This window comes from Tupaia chinensis, unplaced genomic scaffold (assembly GCF_000334495.1).
Source record: "Tupaia chinensis unplaced genomic scaffold, TupChi_1.0 Scaffold148470_1, whole genome shotgun sequence".
Taxonomy (NCBI): domain Eukaryota; kingdom Metazoa; phylum Chordata; class Mammalia; order Scandentia; family Tupaiidae; genus Tupaia; species Tupaia belangeri.
This window is the reverse complement of record NW_006208319.1, coordinates 188,614-212,422: the sequence shown is the minus strand read 5'-3', so window position 1 is coordinate 212,422 and position 23,809 is coordinate 188,614. Positions and strand designations below refer to the sequence as shown.

At 43.4% G+C, this 23,809-nt stretch overlaps 1 protein-coding gene across 2 annotated transcripts in view; it reads right to left on the bottom strand.

The window, feature by feature from the left end:
- The window catches only part of TRAM2 (translocation associated membrane protein 2), a 94,671-nt gene that overhangs the window by 60,432 nt on the left and 10,430 nt on the right, over positions 1 to 23,809 (bottom strand). Inside the window, exon 1 of one of the 2 annotated variants that reach the window (XM_006170436.2) lies at positions 16,513 to 16,602. The exons of the other annotated variant lie outside the window; for it this stretch is intronic. Coding sequence (XP_006170498.2) covers positions 16,513 to 16,597 — 85 coding nt within the window. The 5' untranslated portion in view covers positions 16,598 to 16,602. Of the gene's footprint in view, positions 1 to 16,512; positions 16,603 to 23,809 lie in introns of those variants that run through there. 2 annotated transcript variants of the gene reach the window in all.

Below are 23,809 nucleotides of genomic sequence, written 5' to 3'. Positions count from 1 at the left end.
AAAGAGAAGAGGCACCCGAAATGTGTTCTCTAGGCCTTTTAGAAAACATGGAGTTGTTTCTTTGGCAACAAATATGTGAATCCACAAGAAAGGTGATATCGTAGACATTAAGGGAATGGGTACTGTTCAAAAAGGAATGCCCCACAGACGTTACCATGGCAAAACTGGAAGTCTACAGTGTTACCCAGCATGCTGTTGGCATTGCTGTGAACAAACAAGTTAAGGGCAAAATTCTTGCCAAGAGAATTAATGTGTATATTGAGCATATTAAGCATTCTAAGAGCAGAGATAGCTTCCTAAAACATGTGAAGGAAAATGACCAGAAATAAAAAGAAGCCAAAGAGAAAGGTACCTGGGTCCAACTAAAGCTCCAGCCTGTGCCACCCAGAGAAGCACACTTCATGAGAACCAATGGAAAGGAGCCTGAGCTTCTCGGACCTATTCCTTATGAATTCATGGCATGATGGGTGTTAAAAATAAACTAGTCTGTGTTCTGTAAAAATGTTCCCTCCTCAAAGCTAATTTTTATTGGGCTCTAATTCATTTTCTACTATCTTTATTCAAATTTAGTATTTTTTCACCTGAAAGATGTTAGGTGGTTTATACAACAAATAAAACTCAGTTGGTTAGAAAGAGAAAAAAAAAAGGAGGAGGAATAACACAGGGCTGGATTAAGGTAGTGACAACAGATGTAGGACATGGTGGGCGATTTCCAGAAGACTCCATGTCATGATGTCTCAGTCCATTACTGTGTTGCTAACAGAAATACCTGAGCCTGAGTGATTTTATAAGGATTTCATAAGCTTACAAACTCACAATTCTGGTGGCTGGAAAGTCCAAAGTCCTATGCCTACAGCAAGTCCAGAAGAAATATAGAGGATGGCAGACACGTGAAGGGAGGGTTGGGGAGAGGGAGAGAAGTTCTGACTGATCTCTCTTAGGACAACCAACTCTCCTGAGAACTAACCACTTCTCTCAAGAGCTAGATCTCACATAATATCATTAATCTATTCATGAGACTGTATCCATGATGCAATCACTATGAGCCATTTACTGTCAGCTAGGCCTTACCCTGAACACAATGAAGGAATTAGGTTTTCATTTAATACCTTTACATTGCAGACTATACAACGAAGTCACAACACAAGAATTTCTGGGGAACATATTCAAACCATAGCACGCAATAAATTAAGATGAGAGAATGGTCAAGAGAGGTGTTCAGGTCTTATTCGACAAACAGATGCACAAATATAATGTAAATAAAACGTGCTAGGTATGATGAAAATTATTCATAGTAGTATGGAGGGCCGGAGATGGGAGGGGGAAGAGGATATTGAGAAGGCACAGTCAGAGAGACTAGAGGAACCAGAAGGGAGTCCCAGCAACCCAGAGAGGAGAATGTTGCAGGGAGTCAGCAAGGCCTCAGTAGATGCCCCAGAGAGGATCATTCAAGCTAGGGTGGAAAGTGAGCAGCACGAGGGCAGGGTCTTTGTTTTCCGATGGATCCCAAGAGCCTCGAATACTGCTTAGTACACGGTGGGACCTCAGTAAATACCTGAGAGGCTATCAGATGAGGCTATCAGATGGCCACTGGTAAATGTTGCTGAGTATATGTTGGAGGAAAAGAGGTGGCAGAAGCTGGTGTACACAGAAGCAGAGGGGGACAATGGAGACCAAAGAGACTGCTTGCTCCTGAAGCCTGACTACAAAGGAGAATAAGAGACTAGAGCGAGAGGGGAGTGGAAGGAAGGTCAGGGAGGAGTGGGGAGGAGAAAGAGCACAATGAGCAAAGTGGCTGGACATACAGAAAAGCAAGGGAGTGGGAGAGGAAGATCTCTGAATCCCATCAACCCAAGGGGTATTTCTTTAGGAAATGAGATCTAGCACTGCAGCAGAGGGATGCCCATGAGGGAGCACTGGCCCTGGGCAGCTTCCCAAATCCCTGCTTCCTGCGCAATTCTGATTCCCATGTTGACGCAGACACTAGACAGAAGATGCTCAGTAAGCACCCCATGAACTGATATCATCCACAGAAGGTGGAGGGAAGTTGAAGAGGAATGTGGGACCTGAGGGGAAAGAGGCAAAAACAAAATTATTATCCATCCTTTCCATTATATTCGCTAAGGAGCTAAAAAAATGTTCTGCTAACTATTTAATCCATTCTTTTGAACCAGCACCACATTGCCACACCCAGCAGCCCTTTCATTCATTTCTCAAGAGGGGCAGGGCCACCAGGATGGATTTACAAGGGATGACTGTGCTGCGGGCTCCCAGGGGAAGAACTGTCAAGGAGCCAGAAGGCTGGAGGGCCTTAGGGAGGCCTCCAGCTTCCTATCAGTCTATCAGCCTTTATTGCCTCTGGCTGCACTGATCAGGACTGGAATCAGAACCCACAGACACGCAGATAAGTGCCTGGCTATAGGCCAGGGTACTTGCTCTAAGGCTGCAGTGACTACTACCACCACAGCCACTAGCAATTCTAGCACTTCCTCCTGGATCTGACAGGGGCCACACTGGGTTTTCTAAACAGACGTATCAAAGAAAGCATTTGAAGTGTGTGTATAGGCCAGCCAATGGCCTAGTGGTTGTGGTGGCTAGATCCCACATGGCTGACGGCCTGGTTGGAATCCTGGACCTAGCAGCTTGCAAAATATACTGTATTCATGTGCGTGCATGCCCAAAATCCAAAGAGAAGAAATGGAGAAGGGATTGCATTATCCTCCCCATGGGAGTACTCTGACCATCCCCCATGGGAGTACTTTCTCACTTTCTTTCTCTCTGGTGAGAGCATGAACCCTCTAGCAAAAATAAAAACAAGGGTGTGTGTGTGTGTGTGTGTGTGTGTGTGTGTGTGTGTGTGTGCAAAGCTAGCTGATAAGGTATTTGCATGCCTCAGAAACACGTCTTCATACAGCACTCTCTCTAGAAAACTGGAATTACGGTTTTTTAAAAACAATCCTTCAATCACAAAGTATTTATACTTGATAAGGCACAATGCTTCAGAAGATGGAAAATATTACCAGACTCACTTCTTTCTCTCAAAGGCTCAGGACACCAAAATCAGGAGCTATCAGTCTAGTCCCTAAGATAAAGATGGCAAAACACAACATGTTTTGAAAATGTACTGCAAGTCAGGCAAGGTCAGGCACCTTACAGAATTACTTCAGATGGTCCTCAACAATCCTGTAACAAGAACAATGACACGTGCAGGATCATAATTGTGAAATGCCAGCCCCTGTGCCAAACACCGAGCAAGGTCGCCTCATTTAACCTCAAACTCAATAAGGAACGACTACATCACTACTACCTACCGAGCTCCTACCACACACCAGGAGCTGCTCTGACCAGTCACAGAAATGATCTCATTTAATCGTCCCAGAGGCCCTAATGTACAATACACATAAAGTGAGGCTCGGAAAGCTTAAGAAACTTTCTGAAAGACGCACGATTAATAAGTCCCCAAAGTGGGACTGGAACCCAAGACCCAACTGACTGATGTCTGGCCTCTTAACCACATGCTACTAAATAATATGCCTAAAAGCTAATAATCAAAACAAGGTCCTAATGCATGAAGAGTTACTTTTAAGACAAGAAAAGGATGTTACAGATCAAGACAGGGTTAAGCAAAGGACGAGCAGAGGCTCTTTTCCTTTCTCAGTGCCATAAACCATGTCTTTATTCATCTTTGTACCCCCAGTGTCCTTAGCACAAAGGAGGGACCCATAAATAGTTGTTAGTGCTGTGGATCTGGAGAAGATTTATGGATCTCCTCTGGGAAGACTTCGGAGGAGATAAGCGGAGCCAGAAAGATGTGCAGAAAGTGGGTTAGTAGAGGAGGGGGTGAGGGTGGGAACAGAATCATGACAGTGCTGAGACTGTTCCCAAGGAGGACTGGAGATGAAATAGTTTAGCTTCACGTCGACATACCGGTTTTGAGGTCTGTCCACTGTGTGGCCAACCTCAGATCTCAGTTGCCCCCACTCGTTTCAAACAAGCCAGACTAAAATGGGAAGGGGGAAGAAAACTCAGTCAGCAGACCCCTTACCTTTTAGTTATTCACTTATCCCTTCCTTCATTCCCCGCCCCCCCTCAGTTTTTGCTATAGGGTGCAGGCATTTGCCAGAGAAAGAAACAGAAAGAGAAAGAAGAGAAATCACCCCTCAGGGTGGATGGCCACACCAGAGTCCCTTCTCTTTTTCACTCTTTTCTTGGGATTTTGGGCACATACACACAGGGGCCTGGCGTGATTCTCAAGGCACTAGATCTGGGCCTCAAATCGCAGTCTACCATGTGAGATCCAGTATCTTAACCTCCATGCCACCTGCTGGTCCCTATCCCTTCTTGCTTCTAAAAGGCGGTATGGTCCAAAAGTGATTGTCTTTCACTCAGTGTGGACATCATCTATTCCAGTATGTTGCTCATTTCAAAGGCTTCCTTCACAAAAGGATGCAAACCAAGATAAAGAGGCATTCCTTACCTCAAAAGTAAAAGCGGCAACACTGTAACATATTTTAAACTCATTCTTCTTAGCCACCAAACTCTAGAAACTTTCCCATATTTCATAAATTATTGACTGAATTTTATTGGGTACCTAATGGACCAGTGAGTCCACGCTCATCAATGTGAAACTGTCAAGGAAGCAATTTCCGGTGGGGTTCAGATTTTCAAAGACTAATGGTAACTGGCCATGGTGATTAGAAACACATTTATGCTACACTGGAAACTCCTCTTGGTCCCGGAGGGCCGAGTGTGCAAAGCACTGGGGTAAGGGAAGGAAATGAGTTTAAGTGGTACTTGAGTATTATCCGAACTGGCCACAGAAGATGGAAGTAAAGGGATCTACTGTGCTGTGACTTTAAGAAGGGTGATTCTGGCCTCACCAGAAATCAGGGCAGTAAGTAACTTAAAGTAGATGTGTTACACTATTTGGCTAATTGCAATCAAGAAGCGTCTTTCCAAAAGCCTGCTGTCAGAGATGATACTATTTCTGGAACATCAGTTTAGCTTTGTCACTCTTTCACTGTCCTCATACATGAAACAGGATTCAAACAGGAGGTAGAATAGAATCTAAGCGCTACTGGGCTGGGTAATTCTCTGCTCTGACCTGTGTCCCAGAACAGAGGGTCTGCCTTTATGGGCTTCAGCTTGAATCTGCAGGAGATTAAAAGACATGGGGAGGGGGGCAGCAGATAGCATAATGGTTATGTTGCCAGACTCCCATGTAGTCGACTGTAGTTCAAGTCCCAGACCTGGTAGCTTGAAACACACCAGGCGTGTGTGCATGCGTGCCCAAAATGCCGAGAAGAGAATAGAGGAGAAGGGATTGCAGCATAGCCATCCCCACTGGAGGGAGATTTCTCACTTTCTCTCTGTCTCTCTCTCTCTTCAACAATTGCTTCCATAGGGAAGCAGTTCACCTGGCTCCTTCCTTGTTGGGCAGCTCTGGTAGTGACTGTAATCCTCTACCAAAGATCTAACCCCTGTCCTTTATCCACAGGTCTCACCGGTATTCCCACTCCCTTCCACCTTTGTTATTGGATCGTTGGAAAAGTCATGATGCATTTTTGCACAGAAAAACTTGTCATGATTTTTCCAATGACCTGATATATAACCACTATTCTACTGCCTTCAGGCTTAGGGTTATACCTCCACTTTCGCTGGCCCTAGAGTCAGTTATATCTCTCCTTACCCAACCCCTGATCCAGTCCATGCCCTTGGTAATAGTGACTTCAGTCACCATTCCTCAATTTCCCCATCTGTTTCCTGATGGGACCCTGACTAATGTAGCCACACTTCTCAGATAAAGAGCTTAGTACTAGGGCCAGCAGGTGGTATAGTAGTTAAAGCACTGGACTCCCACATGGTCAACCACAGTTCGAGTCCCAGATCCGGCAGCTTGAAACTCACACCAGACATGTGTGTGTGTGTGTGTGTGTGTGTGTGTGTGTGCTCAAAATCCCGACAGAAGAATGGAGGAGAAGGGATTGCAGCATGACTATCCCCCTAGGGCATGATGTCTCACTTTCTGTCTAAAAAAAAAAAAGCTCAGAACCAACGCCACATTATAATAATTAATCTCATCAATATAACTACAGGCAACAGGACACTTTATTATTTTTTAATATATTGTAGTAACTTTATTGTTTATGTTTTCCATGAGAGAGACAGACAAAGAAGCAGATAGGCAGACAGAGAGGCAGGAACCCCTAACAGGGTCTTCACATTACCGGTCTCTACTAGCCTGGATCACAGGCTTATGCACATGTCTGGCATGCTCAGAAAGGTCTCAAAACACAAAGCCAGGACCTTTCTCATGTGGGACCAGCATAACTGCTGGGTATTTTTGTTTGTTTGTTTGTTTGTTTGTTTGTTTTGGGGGGGGCAGAGGTTTTTGCTATAGGGTATGTGCGCTCACCAGAAAGACAGAAAGATACAGAGAGACAGAAAGCAGGAAGTCACCCCCCAGGGGGGTGGCCACGCCGCAATCCCTTCTCCTCCATTCTCCTCTCGTGATCTTGGGCACACACACATGCCTGGCATGAGTTTAAGCCACTGGGTTCAGGACTTGAACCACAGTCGACTACATGTGAGTCCAGCGACATAGCCATTACGCCAACTGCTGGTCCCACTGCTGTTTTTATTTTCAAGTCAGGCTTCCTAGTGGTCACTCCTGGATCAACATAGCTTAAGTTCATTCAATAAGTTCTGCTCAGATGTTTACCATAAACACCTGAACCAACAAGGCTTCCATTCATTGCCAAAGGACCTATATGTGGGTTGGTGCACATATGCTTTAAATAGTCAACTTTCTTCTATACACATGTACTGATACTATTCCTCATAAAATCAGTGGGAGGCAGTCCAAAAGCCACCCTTTGAGGGCTGCCTAAGTTCTGAATAACTGACAGTGTTGATAACCAGTGTCAAAAACAGTTTTCCTTGTGTAGGACACCCAGGACTGGCTTCTCACAAAATCAGATCAAGACAAACCATCCTGATGGATCAGCAACCTCCCATCTAAGTGTTCCAGGGAGGCCTTTATTGAGGAAGGAAGAGGTGAAAGCAAGATCTTTGCAGACAACACTAACCCTAGTCCTGGTTCATGACCACTGGACCACATAACTTTCATTATTATTTTAGAAAGTAACCCATTAGGAATGAGGACTGGCTTTATACTGATGAATAATGTCTTTTAAATAATATCTTCCGCCCCAGGGCGGAAGTCAAAGGATGCTCAGAGTGCTACATAAAGGCTCACTTGGATAGAGGGGATTACCCAAGGAGTCCCCTAGCCATTTACTTCCTTCTAACAAAGGGATTCTTTTCTCCTTTATTTTTTCAGGATACAGCAGCTATTGGAGGGAGGGAGAGTATAAGACTGAGAGTGAATGAGGGAGGAGGGAAAGTCTGCAAACAAACGGGCCACTTCTCTCTGGGATGTCTTTCTACCTATTCCTACAGCTGAGTAGCTTAGGGCAAGTTGTCTGCCAAGCTTCCCTGCCCGCCTGTGTAAACACCCTGGCACCAGCTGGAGCTTGGAATCTGCTGAGTCTCTGCCAGCTGGCGACCTGGAGATGGGTCAGATTAAAGGAATGCATAATGAGAGAGGGGGTGGGAGACACAGGCTGTATTTACACAGAAGGGGTCTGCAGGGGTCAGTAAACCACTGGCCCAAGGAGGGTCTGGAAGTGGAAAAATATAAAGGGAAGAGGAAGGGGTTTCAGTGTTCCTAAGCACCACGCCCCACTCAAATGGCCCAAGGCTGTTATGTTCATTTATTTTTTTCTTTTTAAAAACGGACTTCTTTGTCCCCATTTCAGTCCCCTGCAGCATCTCCCAAACCAACTACACACAGCCCTTTGAAAGGTTCGCAGCTGGCCGCTCGAGAAGGCTCAGCGTGATCAGACAACACGGACACTTGATCCCCTGAGATCCCAATTTGGGAACGTTAACACGGAAACCCAAGCCACGTGCTGACAAGCAGGCTCTGGGCCACGTTCAGCCACAGACCCAGGCCAGGCACAAGGGGAGGGTACAGACAGCCAGAGCCCTGGACAATCATCCTGGCTTCTAGTCTTAAAGAGAGAGACTCCCCGCTCCACCATGTAAAGCCCAGAAGGCAGGATTCAAAGGGGGACAGACTCTAGACAAGGTCAAATGCCCTTCAACTGCCCTACAGGGTGAGAGACAAGATCAGCCTGAAATCCTAAGTCCTAGTGGGTATCGGTGGCCACACCTGCTGGAGGGCCACGTGCAGCCCCAATGAAGCACCTGCTGGTATCTAAACCTCCAATGTCCATATATATACCTAAGAAGAGGAAGCAGGCAGCTTAGAATAGCAGAAGAGAAAAAGTGTAGAAAGGGCCCTCTCTGGCAGCCCAGCCAGATGGGTTGCCACAGGCTACTCCTACTCCTGGTGAGACCAGGCCTCAGTGCTCTTATCTTTTAAAGGATGTTCTCTTAAGTCCCTTTGCTTTCATGGTTCTTCCACATCCTTCCAGTAAACAGATTGAACTCCAGGTCCTGAGTTCAAGCCTCATGTCTTCTTACTTTTTTGGAAATCCCTGCTCTGTTCTTGTGACCCTCAAATCCACTTTTCCTACTCAGAGCTTCCTCCTGGGGAATGGCCCTATATCTTTAAAGAGCACGTCATTAACTCCTATCCAATATGCCAAAGCTGGCGCCCAGGATATATCCCTATAGCTGCTGCTGTCCCAGGTTGCAATCACTGCCTGCCTTCCTGCTGGTTCTTATTATCATGTTAGCTCCATTTTTTCAATTCCATTGCTATTAAAGAGCTTCACATCCTCATCTCTTACCAGCCTATAGAAGAAACTTCTCACTGGATTCTCTGCCTCAGGACTCAGCCCCCTTCCTCCCTTCCCACCATCCTAGCTAGAACATCCAGGCACAGCTACATACCCATAGACAGACAGATAGACAGACAGACAGACACACACACACACCAGACGCCCCTTCCTTCCATGAGCTCCCCACTGCTCAAAGGATATCTAACTCTTTAACGTGGCATTCTCAAACCTTATCTCTCCACTGTTGATTCTCACAACTCCCCAAATATTTAGTATGACAGCCCTGGGTATCTTAAAGAATATTCTGAGAATATTACTCCATGAAATACTCCCTAAGTAAACACATACTTTTGGTGCAGATATACGATACTCATTACTGCCACATTAAAGGTTCTGACAAGTTCTGTAGTAGAGAAATATGTTTAGCCTAGCATTTGCCAAGTCTATCTGGTCCAGGATCCCTTCTGTAGCATCATACCTATTAATCACTTTCTGTGATTAGGTGAACATCTTATCTTGCCTGGATCATCAGCCCCCTGTTCCTGTGCCTTGACTTTCCTTAGAGGGCAAGCTCTAGCCTCACCTCCCCTTCGGAAGCCTTCTCCCCCATCCTACATCAGGCCTCATGGCTGTTTCCTTTCCACACACTGAAGCACTCAATGCCTGTACCTCATTGTTAAGAGGTAGAAGGGCACCATGGTTAAGAGCCGAGAGCTGTTTTAAAATCAGAAAGACCTATGTTAAAACACCAATTCTGCCCTCACTAACTCAGAAATAAAGTTGTTCATTGTAGACAGAGATAGACTCTTTTAAAGAGGACTGTTGAGGGGATTAGTGGAATTAGAAGGTCCCAGCACAAGGCCTAGCAGATCACAGGTGTTCAATAAGTAATAATCATTTTTCTCCCTTTTTTGCAAATAATTGTTTTGACCATTATCATGTTGTGTGTATTTTCAAGCTGAGTACACACACTGGAAAAGTGTCAGGGTTAAGTGTAGTCCATTCCCTGGTCCCCCTCTATTTAATAGGTACATATTGATAAGGTGACTACCACCAATGGCTATCTTTGATTGGACAACAGGTAAATGCACACATTGGAAAGAAATAATACCAACTGCCCAGTTCTGGCAGCATGGAGCAAGGGCTGTCATCGGAAGATTCTTCAAGACAATTAAGGCTACAACTTTGCAGCCCACCCCACTCCCAATGTTACCACCCTGCCCTGTGCGTACCACCTGTTTGCTTACTACACCCCGGAAGGGGCATGTGGGAGGGGCTGGATTCCTTTGAAACCAAGTGAACAGGTCTTACCCAAAAGCAGACTGGGTGGTCCATTTCCACAGTCCCACAATCTGGTGGCTATAGGAAGCCATGTTGGGATGTCAACTTTAAAATGTCAATAGCTGTTTTTAAAAGCTTAAATGCTCACCACAGGCTATTTCATTCATGTGCCTTGCTCAGTTACTATCTGGAATTGAGAAATTTCGGTTTCATTCTAGTGCATCTTGATTGGAGTTTTTCTTGATGCTTTTGTAGAGGCGGCTCTGAATGGTTTAAAATGCCCTGTTTTCATCTTCTGAGCCACTCTTCAAAAGGCTTCTGAGGAGCAGAGCTTGTATTTCTAGTAGGTGGGATGGCATGTCTAAGATAAAGGACACAAGCTTCTCCTTCCAGCATCTCTTGGGCCACTCACCTACAAGTCCTACTCCCCGTGCTCCCACACGTCCCCTTCAGGCCTTTCACATTCCGCTCAACTGGGGGCCAAGCCTAGGTTTTGCCATTAATCCAAACTTCCCATATTTCCATTTCTAAGATTTCAATTTTCAGTGAAAACAGCTTTCAGATGCCTTTTTCTGATTGTCGAAATGACATATACTTTACTAACTATATCTACATATACAGATTATGTGGAAATATATCTACATAGACATGTGTATGTATACGTGTGTGTGAGGAGGGGGTATACACAGACATGGAGGCAAAACAAAAACTACTTGGAGTTCTACCACACAGGGAAAACCGGAGATACTATTTTGATGGCCAGCCTTACAGACATCTTTCTACAAAAATAAAACAAATCCAAACTTTTACAGAAAAAGGTTCACATCAATATGGCATTCTATAATCTGCTTTAAAAAAAAAAAAAAAAAAGCCCCACCTATATGTTTTGGACATCATTCTAACATTACACATAGATTTATGTCATCATTTGAAACTGATATAACGAATCCCTTACTCGAAGGCATTTAGGAACAACCACATCTGTTAAGACTGCTAACATATTAAAATATGTGGAGATGTTACTGAGGTAAAAAATCAGAATTTAGTTCATGCATTTTTATTACAACCATGAAGAACCACAGTGTCCAGACAGGACAGATTAGAAATGTAATCAACTGGGTTAAGTGGAAGAGTTTGAGGAAATCTGTTCATAAATTGGTATTTAAACAAGAAAAATCCTTCTCAAAAGTAACTTATAAAATGCAAAATCCCCACTATTTTAAAAAATGTTAGGATGCTTAGGTCACGTCACAGTATAAAATACTTTAAGCAGCTGATCTCTGTAATTTAATCTCACAGTTTTCTTTCCTTTGAGAAAAGAAAAAGGTAAGGGGTAATTCTGAAGCTTGAAGGCCTTTGCAAGAAGGCCTTCATGAGCAGAGCCATGAGCTGGGGGCTTAGAGGACACCGAGGAGAAGCCCTCAGCAAACTGACTGGACCTTATTTTTAAAAAAAAAAAGTAAAAGTTTTCTTTGTGCCATCAGGTGGCATGTTGGTTAAGGCAGCTGGGTTCACACTTGGTCAACTGCAGTTCAAGTCCTAAACCCAGTGTCTTGAAAATCATGCTGGGCACGTGTGTGTGTGTGTGTGTGTGTGTGTGTGTGTGTCCAAAATCCCAAGAGGAGAATAGAGGACAGGGGACTGAAGCATGCCCATACCCACTGTGGGGTGATCTCTCACTATCCCACTCTCTGCCTCTCCCCTCTACAGTGAGTGCACATGCCCTATGACAAAAACGTAAAAATAAAATAAAATTGAGCAATAACTACTAGTTACAGTTAGATATTTTTGTGCCTTTACATGTCAGCAAAATTACCACTGTCTTACTGATAATCAAATGATAAACTAGTTCACATCTAGATTGTTTGGGTGAGCAGGAACTTTCATTGTTTTAGTGTTTCGTTCTTGGTTAAATCTCCAAATGTGAATGAGCTGGGAGCTTCTCCTGCCCCACAAAGAAATTAAAAGCTAACAGACTCCAGTTTGGGGGAATAATTACAAGTCAGTATTGGTACCAGCCCTGTGTGACGAGAGAGCTGTACATTTGTCTGGCAACCATATCTCGACCAAATAAACCCTGCAGCCACCAGAACAGCGGACAGGCCCATGCCGAGTTTTCTGCAGATCTAGCCACATCAGCCAGTCTGGCATACTCCAACCCTCATTTCATAATTGAAGCCCAGGAAACAATCTGAAACCAGAGGACAGAGTGACAAAAGCATCACTTGGGGAGGCCTCATCCACAGCACTGAAGGAGTATGACCTCAACTCTGCACACACGAGAATACGCCACAGTCCACAGAGGGCAGGCAGGAGGGGGCAGTGTGGGTTTTGTGCTGCAGTGGCTGCAAAGGTCAGGTCCCTGGGTCAGGTCAGTCTCCCTCCAGACCACAACTGAACTTCAGGTGGACATGAAGGGCATCCGGGAGTGGTAGTGGCCTGAGGCTGATCTCAATATGTACACTTCTTTTTTTTTAAATGGGGTCATGTCTCTGGTTCTTTTGTTTTTAAAAAAAGAATTATTTTATTTAACTTTATTTATTTGATTATCATTATTTTCCAGTTTGATTAGAAAGAGAGAGAGAGAGAGGAGAGAGTGAGAAAGCAAGCCACCAGGTTCAGAACTTGAACCCTGGTTGGCCATGTGGGAGTCCAGCACCCTTAACCACCACTCCACCTGCTGGTCCCAATATGTACACTTCTTAACAGTCCTGGTGGCCCAGGCAGAAAAGGTACATCTTGGAGGCTAGCAGGTGGCATGGTAGTTAAGGCACTGTACTCCCGCACGGACAACCACGATTTGAGTCCCGGACCTGGCTGTTTGCTTTCTCCTTCTGTCTCTGTCTCTCTCTGGTGAGCAGACATATCCCACAGTAAATTTTTAAAATAATAAAAATAAAATTAAACAAATAATTCAAAAAAGGATGCATGTGTAAGGACTGGGTGCAGCAGGATATACAGGCTGCATGAACATAACCTAAAATGTGAAAATCAGAGGTGCAGAAAACAACTGCTTGATGACAATTGCAATATTCCTTGAACTAGTTAATATTCACATACTACAAACAACTAACATCAACTGAGTTCTCGCTACATGTCAGGTGCTGTAAAAATGCTGTACATGCATTATTAGCTAGCCCATTCGATCCTATCAAAAATCCAACAAGGTAGGGACGAGTACTTTTATTACCATGTTACTGATTAAAAAAACTGGGCATAGGTAAGCAGATGAATCAGCTTATCTAGTTAAGTGAAGAAGCCAGTAAAGAACCAGGCAACCTGAATTTGAAGCCTGTACTCACACTGTGTATACATCATGGTCTTTCTGAGCCCACCACAATGTGGCCATGTGAAACGGAGAATCAGGGTGCACATCCAGATGGTGCTGGCAACTGAGCTTCAAATCGGCAGTCTAACTTTCTGGGGAAGGAGATCCTGCAAGTTAGTCATCATCACAAACCTTCTCTATAAGGAGCTCTGTACTGTGCAAGAATGCCATAACTATCACTTTCAAGAAGTCTCCATGGAAATGCACAAAACCTAATGTGACATGGACCTAGTCCTCACCAATATGTTTAGTTTCACATATGCCCCTTGTCTGGGACTTTGGCCACGTCACCAGGGTCGCCATGTGAAACGGAGAATCAGGGTGCACATCCAGATGGTGCTGGCAACTGAGCTTCAAATCGGCAGTCTAACTTTCTGGGGAAGGAGATCCTGCAAGTTAGTCATCATCACAAACCTTCTTCTCTATAAGGAGCTCTGTACTGTGCAAGAATGCCATAACTATCACTTTCAAGAAGTCTCCATGGAAATGCACAAAACCTAATGTGACATGGACCTAGTCCTCACCAATATGTTTAGTTTCACATATGCCCCTTGTCTGGGACTTTGGCCACGTCACCAGGGTCATTTTTCAAACGCGAAATGGAGAAAAGGCACTTAGGAATAATCACAGAAGTCATTCCTGTAGGAAGCTGAACTTGCAAGCTGAAGGACAGTATATTTAGCTTACGCATGACGGGTGGAAGGTCTAGGATACTATATTTGGGCAAACCGTTGATTTGGGGTTTGGTAAAATTCTGGGTTTGGCAGCTGCACCCTTCTCTTGCCCTGCCCCCACCTCAGGCCACGTGGGCTCAACTATAGCAAGGGCTGTGGCAAGGACAAAATCTCCCCAAGGCTCTGGAGGACAGCAGGGGTACACTATTCCTTCAGGGAGTGCTGAGGGAATGAGAAACAACCAGCAAGCAGCCAAGCAGGAAGCCAGAAGAGATGGAGCCCTGAAGCACTGAGGGGCACAGAAGCCCCCCAGCCATCCAATACCATAAGGAGAACTTTGTCACCGTACTGAACTGTACTAACTGTAGAAGGGAGTATATCTTAAACATCTATAGCAAGTGCTCAATGCATGTCTATGGAATGAATTAAAGAGAGTCTGGAGACTGGTTGCACGATGTCAATATACTTAATATCATTTAACTGTACACTTAAAAATGGTGAACATGGTATATTTGATGTTACGTGTATTTTATCACAATGTCTTATAAAACATAATAATGACATATTACTGCAAAAAAAGTAGTGGGATGACACTCAGATACTTATCACACTCAATATATGAAATCTGCTAGAATACAGACAGAATAATTTGCATTTATGAAGTTAACTAGGTAATTCATCAACAGTGATTTATGATTTACTGAAACAAAAAGTCACAAACAGATGGCAAATATGACCTTCCCATTAGGCTCTGCCATGTGTCTTAAGAAGGAAGATTCAATAAAATGTATAATTGGCTACAAACATACCCCAAACCCATGCATAAAATGACACTCCTCTAATTCCAACAAATATGTTCTACATCATCTGTTTCCAGCCCCAGACCTTGGAACTGGCACTCTTATTTACTAACGAGAGAGAGAAAGAGAAAGCTGTTCATGAACTCATGCCTTAGAGAGTAGGAAGATGGCGTTTCATAAAGAGATTTGCAGCATACTACATGCTACTTGAAAAGAGATGATGAGAGCAGGTCTGAGAAATGGTAGATGATTCTTTAATAAGTTTACAAGTGAATCTCAAAGAAGGGGGGCATGGGAGAAAACGTTCTTGCATACCTCTCACTTTTTTGGGGGGCAGAGGCCAGAGGGTATGTGCTCTCAGTAGAAAGATAGAAAGAGACACAGAAAAATAGAGAAACCATCGTCTAGTAGGGTATGGTCATGCTGCAATCCTTTTTCTTCTACTTCTCTATTCCGCCAGCACTTGGACACACATGCATATGTGCCCAACATGTCCTTCAAGTTGCCAAAGCCAGGACTCAAACCATGATCAGTTATGTGGAATCTGGCTCCCTATGCACAGCATAAACCTGCCCCACTATGGGACCGGCCGAGTTCTGCACACCTCTCTAACCAGAAACTCCCAGCCTCCTAGTGCCACCCTCAGGAATGTAAACAGCCCTGGAGCCCATATCAGGAAGCATCAGTGTAACAGACATGGCAGACTAGGGAACATCCTGAGATCAGATCCTGGCTCCTCAATTTGCCAGCTATGCGATCTTAAATGAGTTGACTTAAATTCTCATTACCTCAGTCTCCTTCTGTTTAACATGGAATAAAAGGCTCAGGCTGATTTCATACTCAAGGGTTTTGAATTCTGACTCTAAGATGTATGAATAATGAGAATGTGGTCAGGATACTTAGTCTTCTAAAACCTCTGTAAAATGGGAGCGATCATATTATCTGTCTCACAGGGTGACTGTGAAGACTGAATGAGAGAATACAGGAAAAGCGGTATAAGATACCTGTACAAAGAAAGCATTCAATACACAATACACAATGCATGGTTTTATTTTGACTCTATAAACTAGGAAGGCTCTATAAATGCCACCTCAACCTTTAAGGCCCAAGCCACGTCTCATTTTTCTTTCATGAAGACTCCTTGATTGCTAGAAACTAAAAGGCTCTCTCCCCTCTGGGCTTACACAGTTTGTAAAACTACTATGTTGACTACAGATGTATTGGCATTTAGTCATATGCCAATGTGTCACATTATATCCTACACTGATAAATAGTGTTTCAGGTATAGTTATCTCCAGTTCCCTTTTTATCCCAGCTAGAATCATGGGACATTAAACGAATTAACTGATCATTTTAAAAGGAGAAACATTTAAGTAGCTGCAACATAAAGTTGTCTATAACCTACATTCTAGAGACAAAATCAATATTGACAGTCTATGATGACCCTTCCAAGTTTTGCCTATACATATATAAACAAGGTTTTTATTAAAATGGGCTCAACCTATACATATTAATCTGTAACCCATTTTTTTCTGGTATCAGCCTATATCAATACATAAAGATTGACCTCATCCTCTTTTAAACAGTTATAGAATATTCCATTACATGGCTATACTTACCTAATTGGTTCAGTACAGATAGATACCTAGGCTGCTTCAAATGACTTATAGCACTGTTGCCAAGAGCGTGTTTGGGCATCTCCATAGTTAGAACAGTCTACAGTGTGAGCATTCTATTCAGTAGATTCTGTCCTATGAACTCTAACAACATTTGCCTCTAAGTTACAGATAATTATTGACCCCCAGTCTATCAAATATAACTCAACAAACCAGCACTGCTGTGTGAAGCCAGAATAACAAGCAAATATTTGTAACACTGATCCTGCGACACTCCTCTCAGATCAAAAAGACAAACTGTTCAATATGGTTTCCACGTTGACACCTTGCCTATATTAAGATCATGTAATGACTGAGCAATTCCGCTCCTAGGGATATACCCAAGAAAACTGAAAACATGATATCCACATAAAAACTTACTCATGAATGTTCACTGTACATTATTCATAATTTCCAAAAGGCAGGAACAACCCAAATGTCCATAAACTGATATATGGATAAACAAAATTTGGTCTCTCCTCACAACAAAGCATGACTCAATCATAAAAACATATGAAGTACTGACACATGCTACGATGGACCAGGAAAATGTTATGCTAAAGGAAAGAAGCCAGTCACAAAAGGCTACAAATTATTGTATGACTCCATTTACAAGAAATGCTTAGGCAGGGGGAACCAGCAGTTAGCGTAATGGCTACGTTGCTGGACTCCCACGTAGTCGACTGTGGTTCGTGTCTCAGACCCGGTGGCTTAAAACTCAACGCCGGGCGCGTGTGCGTGCGTGCCCAAGATCCTGAGAGGAGAATGGAGGAGAAGGGATTGCGGCGTGACCATCACCCCGGGGGGTGATTTTTCACTTTCTGTCTCTCTCTCTGTGTCTGTCTGGCAAGCGCATGCGCCCTATACCAAAAAACCTCTCCAAAAAAAAAAAAAAAAAAAGAAATGCTTAGGCAGGCAAATCAGGACATAGAAAGAAGATAAGCAGTAGTCAGGGTGGGGAAGTGGGTGGAGGGAAATGATAGAAAATAAATACTTTTCTTTCTTTTGAGGATGATGGAAATGTTCTGGAATAATGGTTAATGGTTATGTTGTAAAACATGGTGAAGATACTAAAAACCACTGAACTGTGCACTTTTAGACTAAATTTCATGGTATGTGATTTATATCTCAATTAAAAGTACAGAGAAAAATCTTTGAAAAGGGGTTTCTAACTGATAAGTCTACTTTCCCACTTAAATACTGAAAAAAATATGACATGAGAGCCACCAGAATGCCAAGCGCTATGCTGAGTACTAGAGATACTATTAAGGCCTCCTAAGGCCTCCTAAGGCCTCCTAGCCACCAGGAACTCACAGGCGAGATGTGGGGAGTGTTGGAGTCACACCTGGTAGAAATGAAAGAAATCAGAAAAACGGTAAGGGGGGCACAGAGATCTTGGACAGCTGAGACAGAAGCAATTACCCTGCAGAGAGATAAAAGAGACCTGGGGGCTAAGGAATGAGGATTGGTTGGCCAACTGAAGAGAGCAAGGGCAGCCTGAGGGAAGAACGGGTATGAAGGGCCAGAGGTAAGAAAAACATCATGGAAGAACTGAGAGATTATCAGTAGGAAAGTCCTGTTAGCCAAATAGGCCAAACAGTGCAACTGTAAAAATCCAACAAGTCTTTGATTCCTGATATATTCTGGACACTATGCTAGATGCTAAGAGCACAACAGCGAACAAAATCAATGTAGGCATGTAGAGAGCTATTAGTATGTAAAATCGATTCATTGACTAGAACATGGTATTTAAAAAGGACAAGGGCATGTCCGACTTGGTAGCTCAGTAGTAATGCGCTGCAAAAGCCATACTGGATCCCTACGGAAGCTTTGGTTTCCTGGTTGACCTGTACATGCTGGACATACACCCATTATCCTGGTTGGCTGAGAGGGCTTGAGGGGGAATTGGGGAATAAGACCCTGTTAAGGATGCTTGTCAATCTGCCTTCCTTTTCTTTTCTTTTCTTTTTTCTTTCTTTCTCTCATAAAAAAAAAAAAAAATATGATAAACTTAAAACTTTTTAAAAATGGTCAATAACAATTTGTTATTACCAAAAAAAAATGTAGTTATACTTTGACCCAATCATCTCATTTCTGGGAAAATATCCTACAAGACATGCCTGTACAGGTACAAGATGACCTATATACCAAGATACTCATTGCAGCATAGTTTATAAGAGCATAAAACTGGAAACAATCCAAATGCCCATCAAAAGGGGACTGATTAAATGAATTAAGGTGAACCTGCACAATAGAAGGCTATGCAACTTACAAAAAGTGAAAACATTCTCTGTGGATTGATGGATTTTCTAGATATTTCATTAACTGAAAAGGCAAGATACAAAACAGTGAAGATAATGTGCTTTGTTTTGTGTAAGAGAGGGGACAGGAATGTATATACAGAGAAAGCTAGAGAGAGAGAGAGAAATAGGTTTAGATAGCTTACATATTTACAGCTACTAACTAGTACTTTCATAAATAAACCCAACAAGAAGCATTCAAAAAAACTAATAAAAGTGGCTATTTAGGGCAAGAAAGGGGAAGGGATGCTTCTTAATATATTCCTTTTTATACCTTTTTTTAAATACCTTTTTGAAATTTTCTTCAGTCATGTGAAAATATCAGCAAATACCAGCTGTTCAAATATATATATATATATAAAGTATTTTTAAAAGGCTCAGATTGTAGGTTCTCTATCCATATGCAAATGCTAATGCAGCCAGCATTTCAATATGCCCACAAGTATCTTTTACCAGGTATCTAAGAACCTAGAAGGGTCAATGTGGTAGGAAAGCTCAAATGATACCAGCAGCCCAAAGCCAACTGGAGGCACACACTATTCTGTGCAAGCAGGACTATCCCAATAAAGCTACATCAGCTCTGTGTTAGGCACAGAAGGGGTGGGAATAATGAGAATGTGTGAAATGCCTTCTTCCTTAAGGGTGCAGAGGCTGAGGTCACAGCAAGTGCTCGGGGCTACCACCAGTCCTACTGCCCCCAACCTTCCATGGACAAATCTGATCAAGTCACTCCCATGCTTGGAAATCTTCAGTGGTTCCTTATTATCTAAGCTGAGGGCCAAACCCAAACTTCTTTCTGTTGTTGTTGTTGGAGAGGTTTTTTTTTTTTTTATTTTTGCTATAGGACACGAGCACTTGCCAGAAAGCCAGAGAGAGACAGAGAGACAGAAAGCAAGAAATCACCCCCTGGGGGAGAGGGGTGTGTGTGTGACCATGCTGCAATCCCTTTTCCTCCATTCTCTCGGGATCTTGGGCACGCATGCACACGCGCTTGGCGTGAGTTTAAGCCACCAGGTTCAGGACTCGAACCGCGGTCAACTACATGGGAGTTCAGTGACATAGCCATTACACTAACTGCTGGTCCCAGGACCAAACCCAAACTTCTGAATAAGGCCCTCCATGACCTAATCCCTGCCTGTCAATCCAAACTCATCTTCTACCACTTCTTCCCTTAACCCTCCTACCTCCATGTTAGCAATTGAGACCCACTTGCCCCTTCTTCCCATGGTCTCTCTCTGCCTGAAACACCCTCTCTCTAGCACATCTGCTTGCCAAATGCATCCCAGGCCTCAAGGGTCAGCATAAACTTCTCCTTTTTAACATAAGCTGATTCTAACCCTCCCAGGGATCAGGCTCCCCTTCCCTGACTTACGAACTGTACCTTGTACCCATAAGAGTAGCAATGACACCATCATCTCCCTAAGGACTCAGCTCTGTGATGGTAGAATCTTGGCCTTTTCATCTTTTATCCCTAGTCCCATGAACAGTGCTTGGCAGAGAGCAAATGCTCAGACCAAGTCTGGCTGGATGAATAAACAAGAGAAATACAGAGGCATGCAGAAAGGAGGAATGAACTCCATTAAGGGAGACAGGACAGGAAAGCATTCTGAGCAGGTGGCACTTCTGTGATATCTGAGGTAGGATTAAGGAGAAAGAGGAGCTAGTGAAGACAAAGGGGGAATGAGAAGATTTGAGGTGTAGGCATGCATGAACAAAAGCAGGGAAGCATGGAAAAAGAGGGACTGGACTGTTCAGAACATACAGGGCAAGAGCGAGGCCTAAAGAAGGTGCATGCATTCAGGACAAAGGCTGGTCCGACTGCAGAAAGGCCTTGAAGACTGGCCAAGCAGCCTAGACCTTGGGTGGGCCCAATGGAAGGAGTTTAAGTAGTGAGACCCTGCTTAGCTCCATGTTGGGAGTGTGATTCGAGATAGCTGTGTAGACAAAGTAGTAGAGGGGACGAGAAGGTCAGGGGGATTCAAGTGAGGGATACTGAGTGTCTGAGCAAAGGCCAAGGAGTAATTAAAGGTGAGAAGAGACTTGGGAGCCATTTAGAGGTAAAACCAATGGACTTGGTAAGCAGATGTGGGGGACAAGGAAAGGGAGAACAAGTGACAGCTGTGCATTTCTGTTCTAGCACACACTTGTTTAGTCTCCCTCCTGGACACTCTACAAACTTCAGGCATGCATGGGGGTGGGGTAGGGTAGCTAATAAAGCTGTGGGAATTCACCAAGAACTAGCTTAGTCCAGACTATATCCCCTAGGCTATGTGAGTAAGAACCTAACCAGCAGCACCAAAAGGCCAGTCATGATGGTCAAGTTACACTTGGCTACACTACAGCTCCAGGCTGTAGTGGTCAGCAGAATCTGGCATGACCATAACTGTCAAGCCTGGAGGTATCTGAACCCCAGAAATTTAGGGGAGAGTGGCTGAGAAGAAGCATCACATTCTCTTCTTTCTGGAGCTCCAAAAATGACCACCATTTGTTGAGCAAGCTGCATCAACAAATATGCTAGCTGGCTTCCATTTCATATTTCTCTGTCTTGCATAAGGTAGAGACATTTGAATAATTTTTTGTAATGCAATGGTTGGGTGTTAAATAATGTTGAATGAGGATTTCCCAAACTGGGTGATAAGAACGCCAAAAATGTACCACACAACAGACTAACTTTTCTTTTTATTTCAGAACTATAAAACTGTGACTCCCCAGATATTTGGAGGAATGAATCATTCTGAATAGTCAGATTTTCCACACTGCCACAGATTTGGGATTGAAACTATAACATTAATCATTGCAAATGGACATTTCTGAAAATCCATGAGAGTATACTACGTGCTCTTCAGTTTTTCATGAACAAAAGGGTAATCACTATGACCAAGCATTATACTGTACTGGCCTGTCATAATGACCTCAAAATCTACTGAAGCTGTTTGCTCATTTACTAAATGACACCAGGTGCTCATGGCATTGTTTTTCATGTCTTATGACTTTTAAATATTTAATAATAGATATCCTCTAGGCTGCCTACCCTAGCTACTTCTCCCATTTTCTTACTCTTTCTTCTCCTGTAAGATTGGAAACAGATAACCAAGTTTCATATACTTACATATAGTAATAGTGTAGGTGGGCTTTGAACAAAAGCCTGAATGGCCAGCCTGGGTGCAGAATACATGGCATTAGGGCACAGGTTTGGGGCCACCAGGCTACACTAACCTGTATCTGAGCTGTGCCAAATGAATGAGGCAGCCACAAAGAAAAATCGACCATAGTAAAGGCATTACTCCAACACTTTCAAATATAGTAAAAACAACCAGTAACGTGTACTGGGCTCTTACCCTGCACCAAAAGCTCTCCTAAGTTCTGTATTTGTATTAACATTTCCAATCCTCCCCTAACTCTGTGATACTTATTATCCCCATTTTATTGATAAGGAAACTGTGGCACAGAGAGGTTAAATAATTTGCTTGACTGTCATGGCTAGGTTGTGGAAAACTAGAATTCAAACTCTGGTAGTCTGGCTCTAGGGCCATGACTTTAGCCTCTGCGATCCTTGGCCTCTAATGGTTTCCTAACAGAACCACACCACAAGGATTCCTAACCATTTGTTATGACAAAAACACAGACTCCTGGGACCAGCAGTTAGCATAATGGCTATGTTGCTGAACTCCCATGTAGTCGACCGCTGTTGGAGCCCCAGACCCAGTGGCTTAAATTCATGCCGGGTGCATGTGCGTGCATACCCAAGATCCCGAGAGGAGAATGGAGAAGAAGGGATTGAGGCGTGGCCATCCCGTCTAGGGGGTGATTTCTTGCTTTCTGTCTGTCTCTCTCTGTCTTTCTGGTGAGCGCACGTGCCCTATAACAAAAACCTCTACCAAAAAAAAAAAAGAAGAAAGAAAAAGAAAAACCCACAGACTCGTAAAGCAATGTGTAGACCAGCACCATTTACTGGAACTTTCTGCAATAATCAAAATGTCATACATCTGGACTGCTGAGCACTCAAAATGTGGCTGGTGTGGCTGAAAACCAAACTTTAAATTTCATTTTATTTTTTATTTATTATTATTTTTTAAATTTTGCTACAGGGAGCATATGCTCACCAAAGACAGAGAGAGAAACAGAGAGAAAGGGAAAGTGAGAAAGCACCCCGCAGGGGGATGGCCATGCCACAACCCCTTCTCCTTCACTCTCCTCTCAGGATTTGGGCACACACAAACAATGTGTCCAGTGTTTTTTTCCAAGCTACCAGGTCTGGGATTCAAACCACAGAGTCGACCACATAGGATCGAGCCACCTTAACCATTATGCCACCAGGCTGGCCCTAAATTTCATTTTATTTTAATGAATTTATATTTAAATACCCAGTGTGGCTAACAGCAACCATACGGTACGGCACAGGTGTGGACTACTTTTGCCGTGTTAAAAATCATTGTTATTGCAAACATTAAGGATGACAGATCATTTCTACTTGAAAGTAGGATTCAGAAAATTGTACTGAGTTGTCAGAAAAGTCATAGCACATTTTTACTTAGAAACAAATACTAGGTCATTGGAAAAGTCATGATGTATTTCTCTATTTATGTTTTTCTATGCAAAAATGCATCATGACTTTTCCAATGACCCAATATTTAAGGACGTTCTTCTCTACACCGTATCTTCTTCATTTTCATGTTGCTTTTAATTCATTCCCATCATTTGAGGAATACAGCCTGCCCTGTTGGGTCACAGCAGTTGAAGAGGCCTATGAGATGACACGGGAACTTGTAGAAGTATTGGTATTAATTGGTTGAGCTAAGCTTTTACAGTGCTGTTTTGGAGTGTGGGATGAGCGGTGGCAGATCACAAGTCGGGTCCAGACACTAGATTCACCCTACTGATCTAATATGTATGTGATAAGCACATCATCGAATATGAAAATACTCTCTCAAGCCCAGAACACACTCAGAGAACTGGTGTGA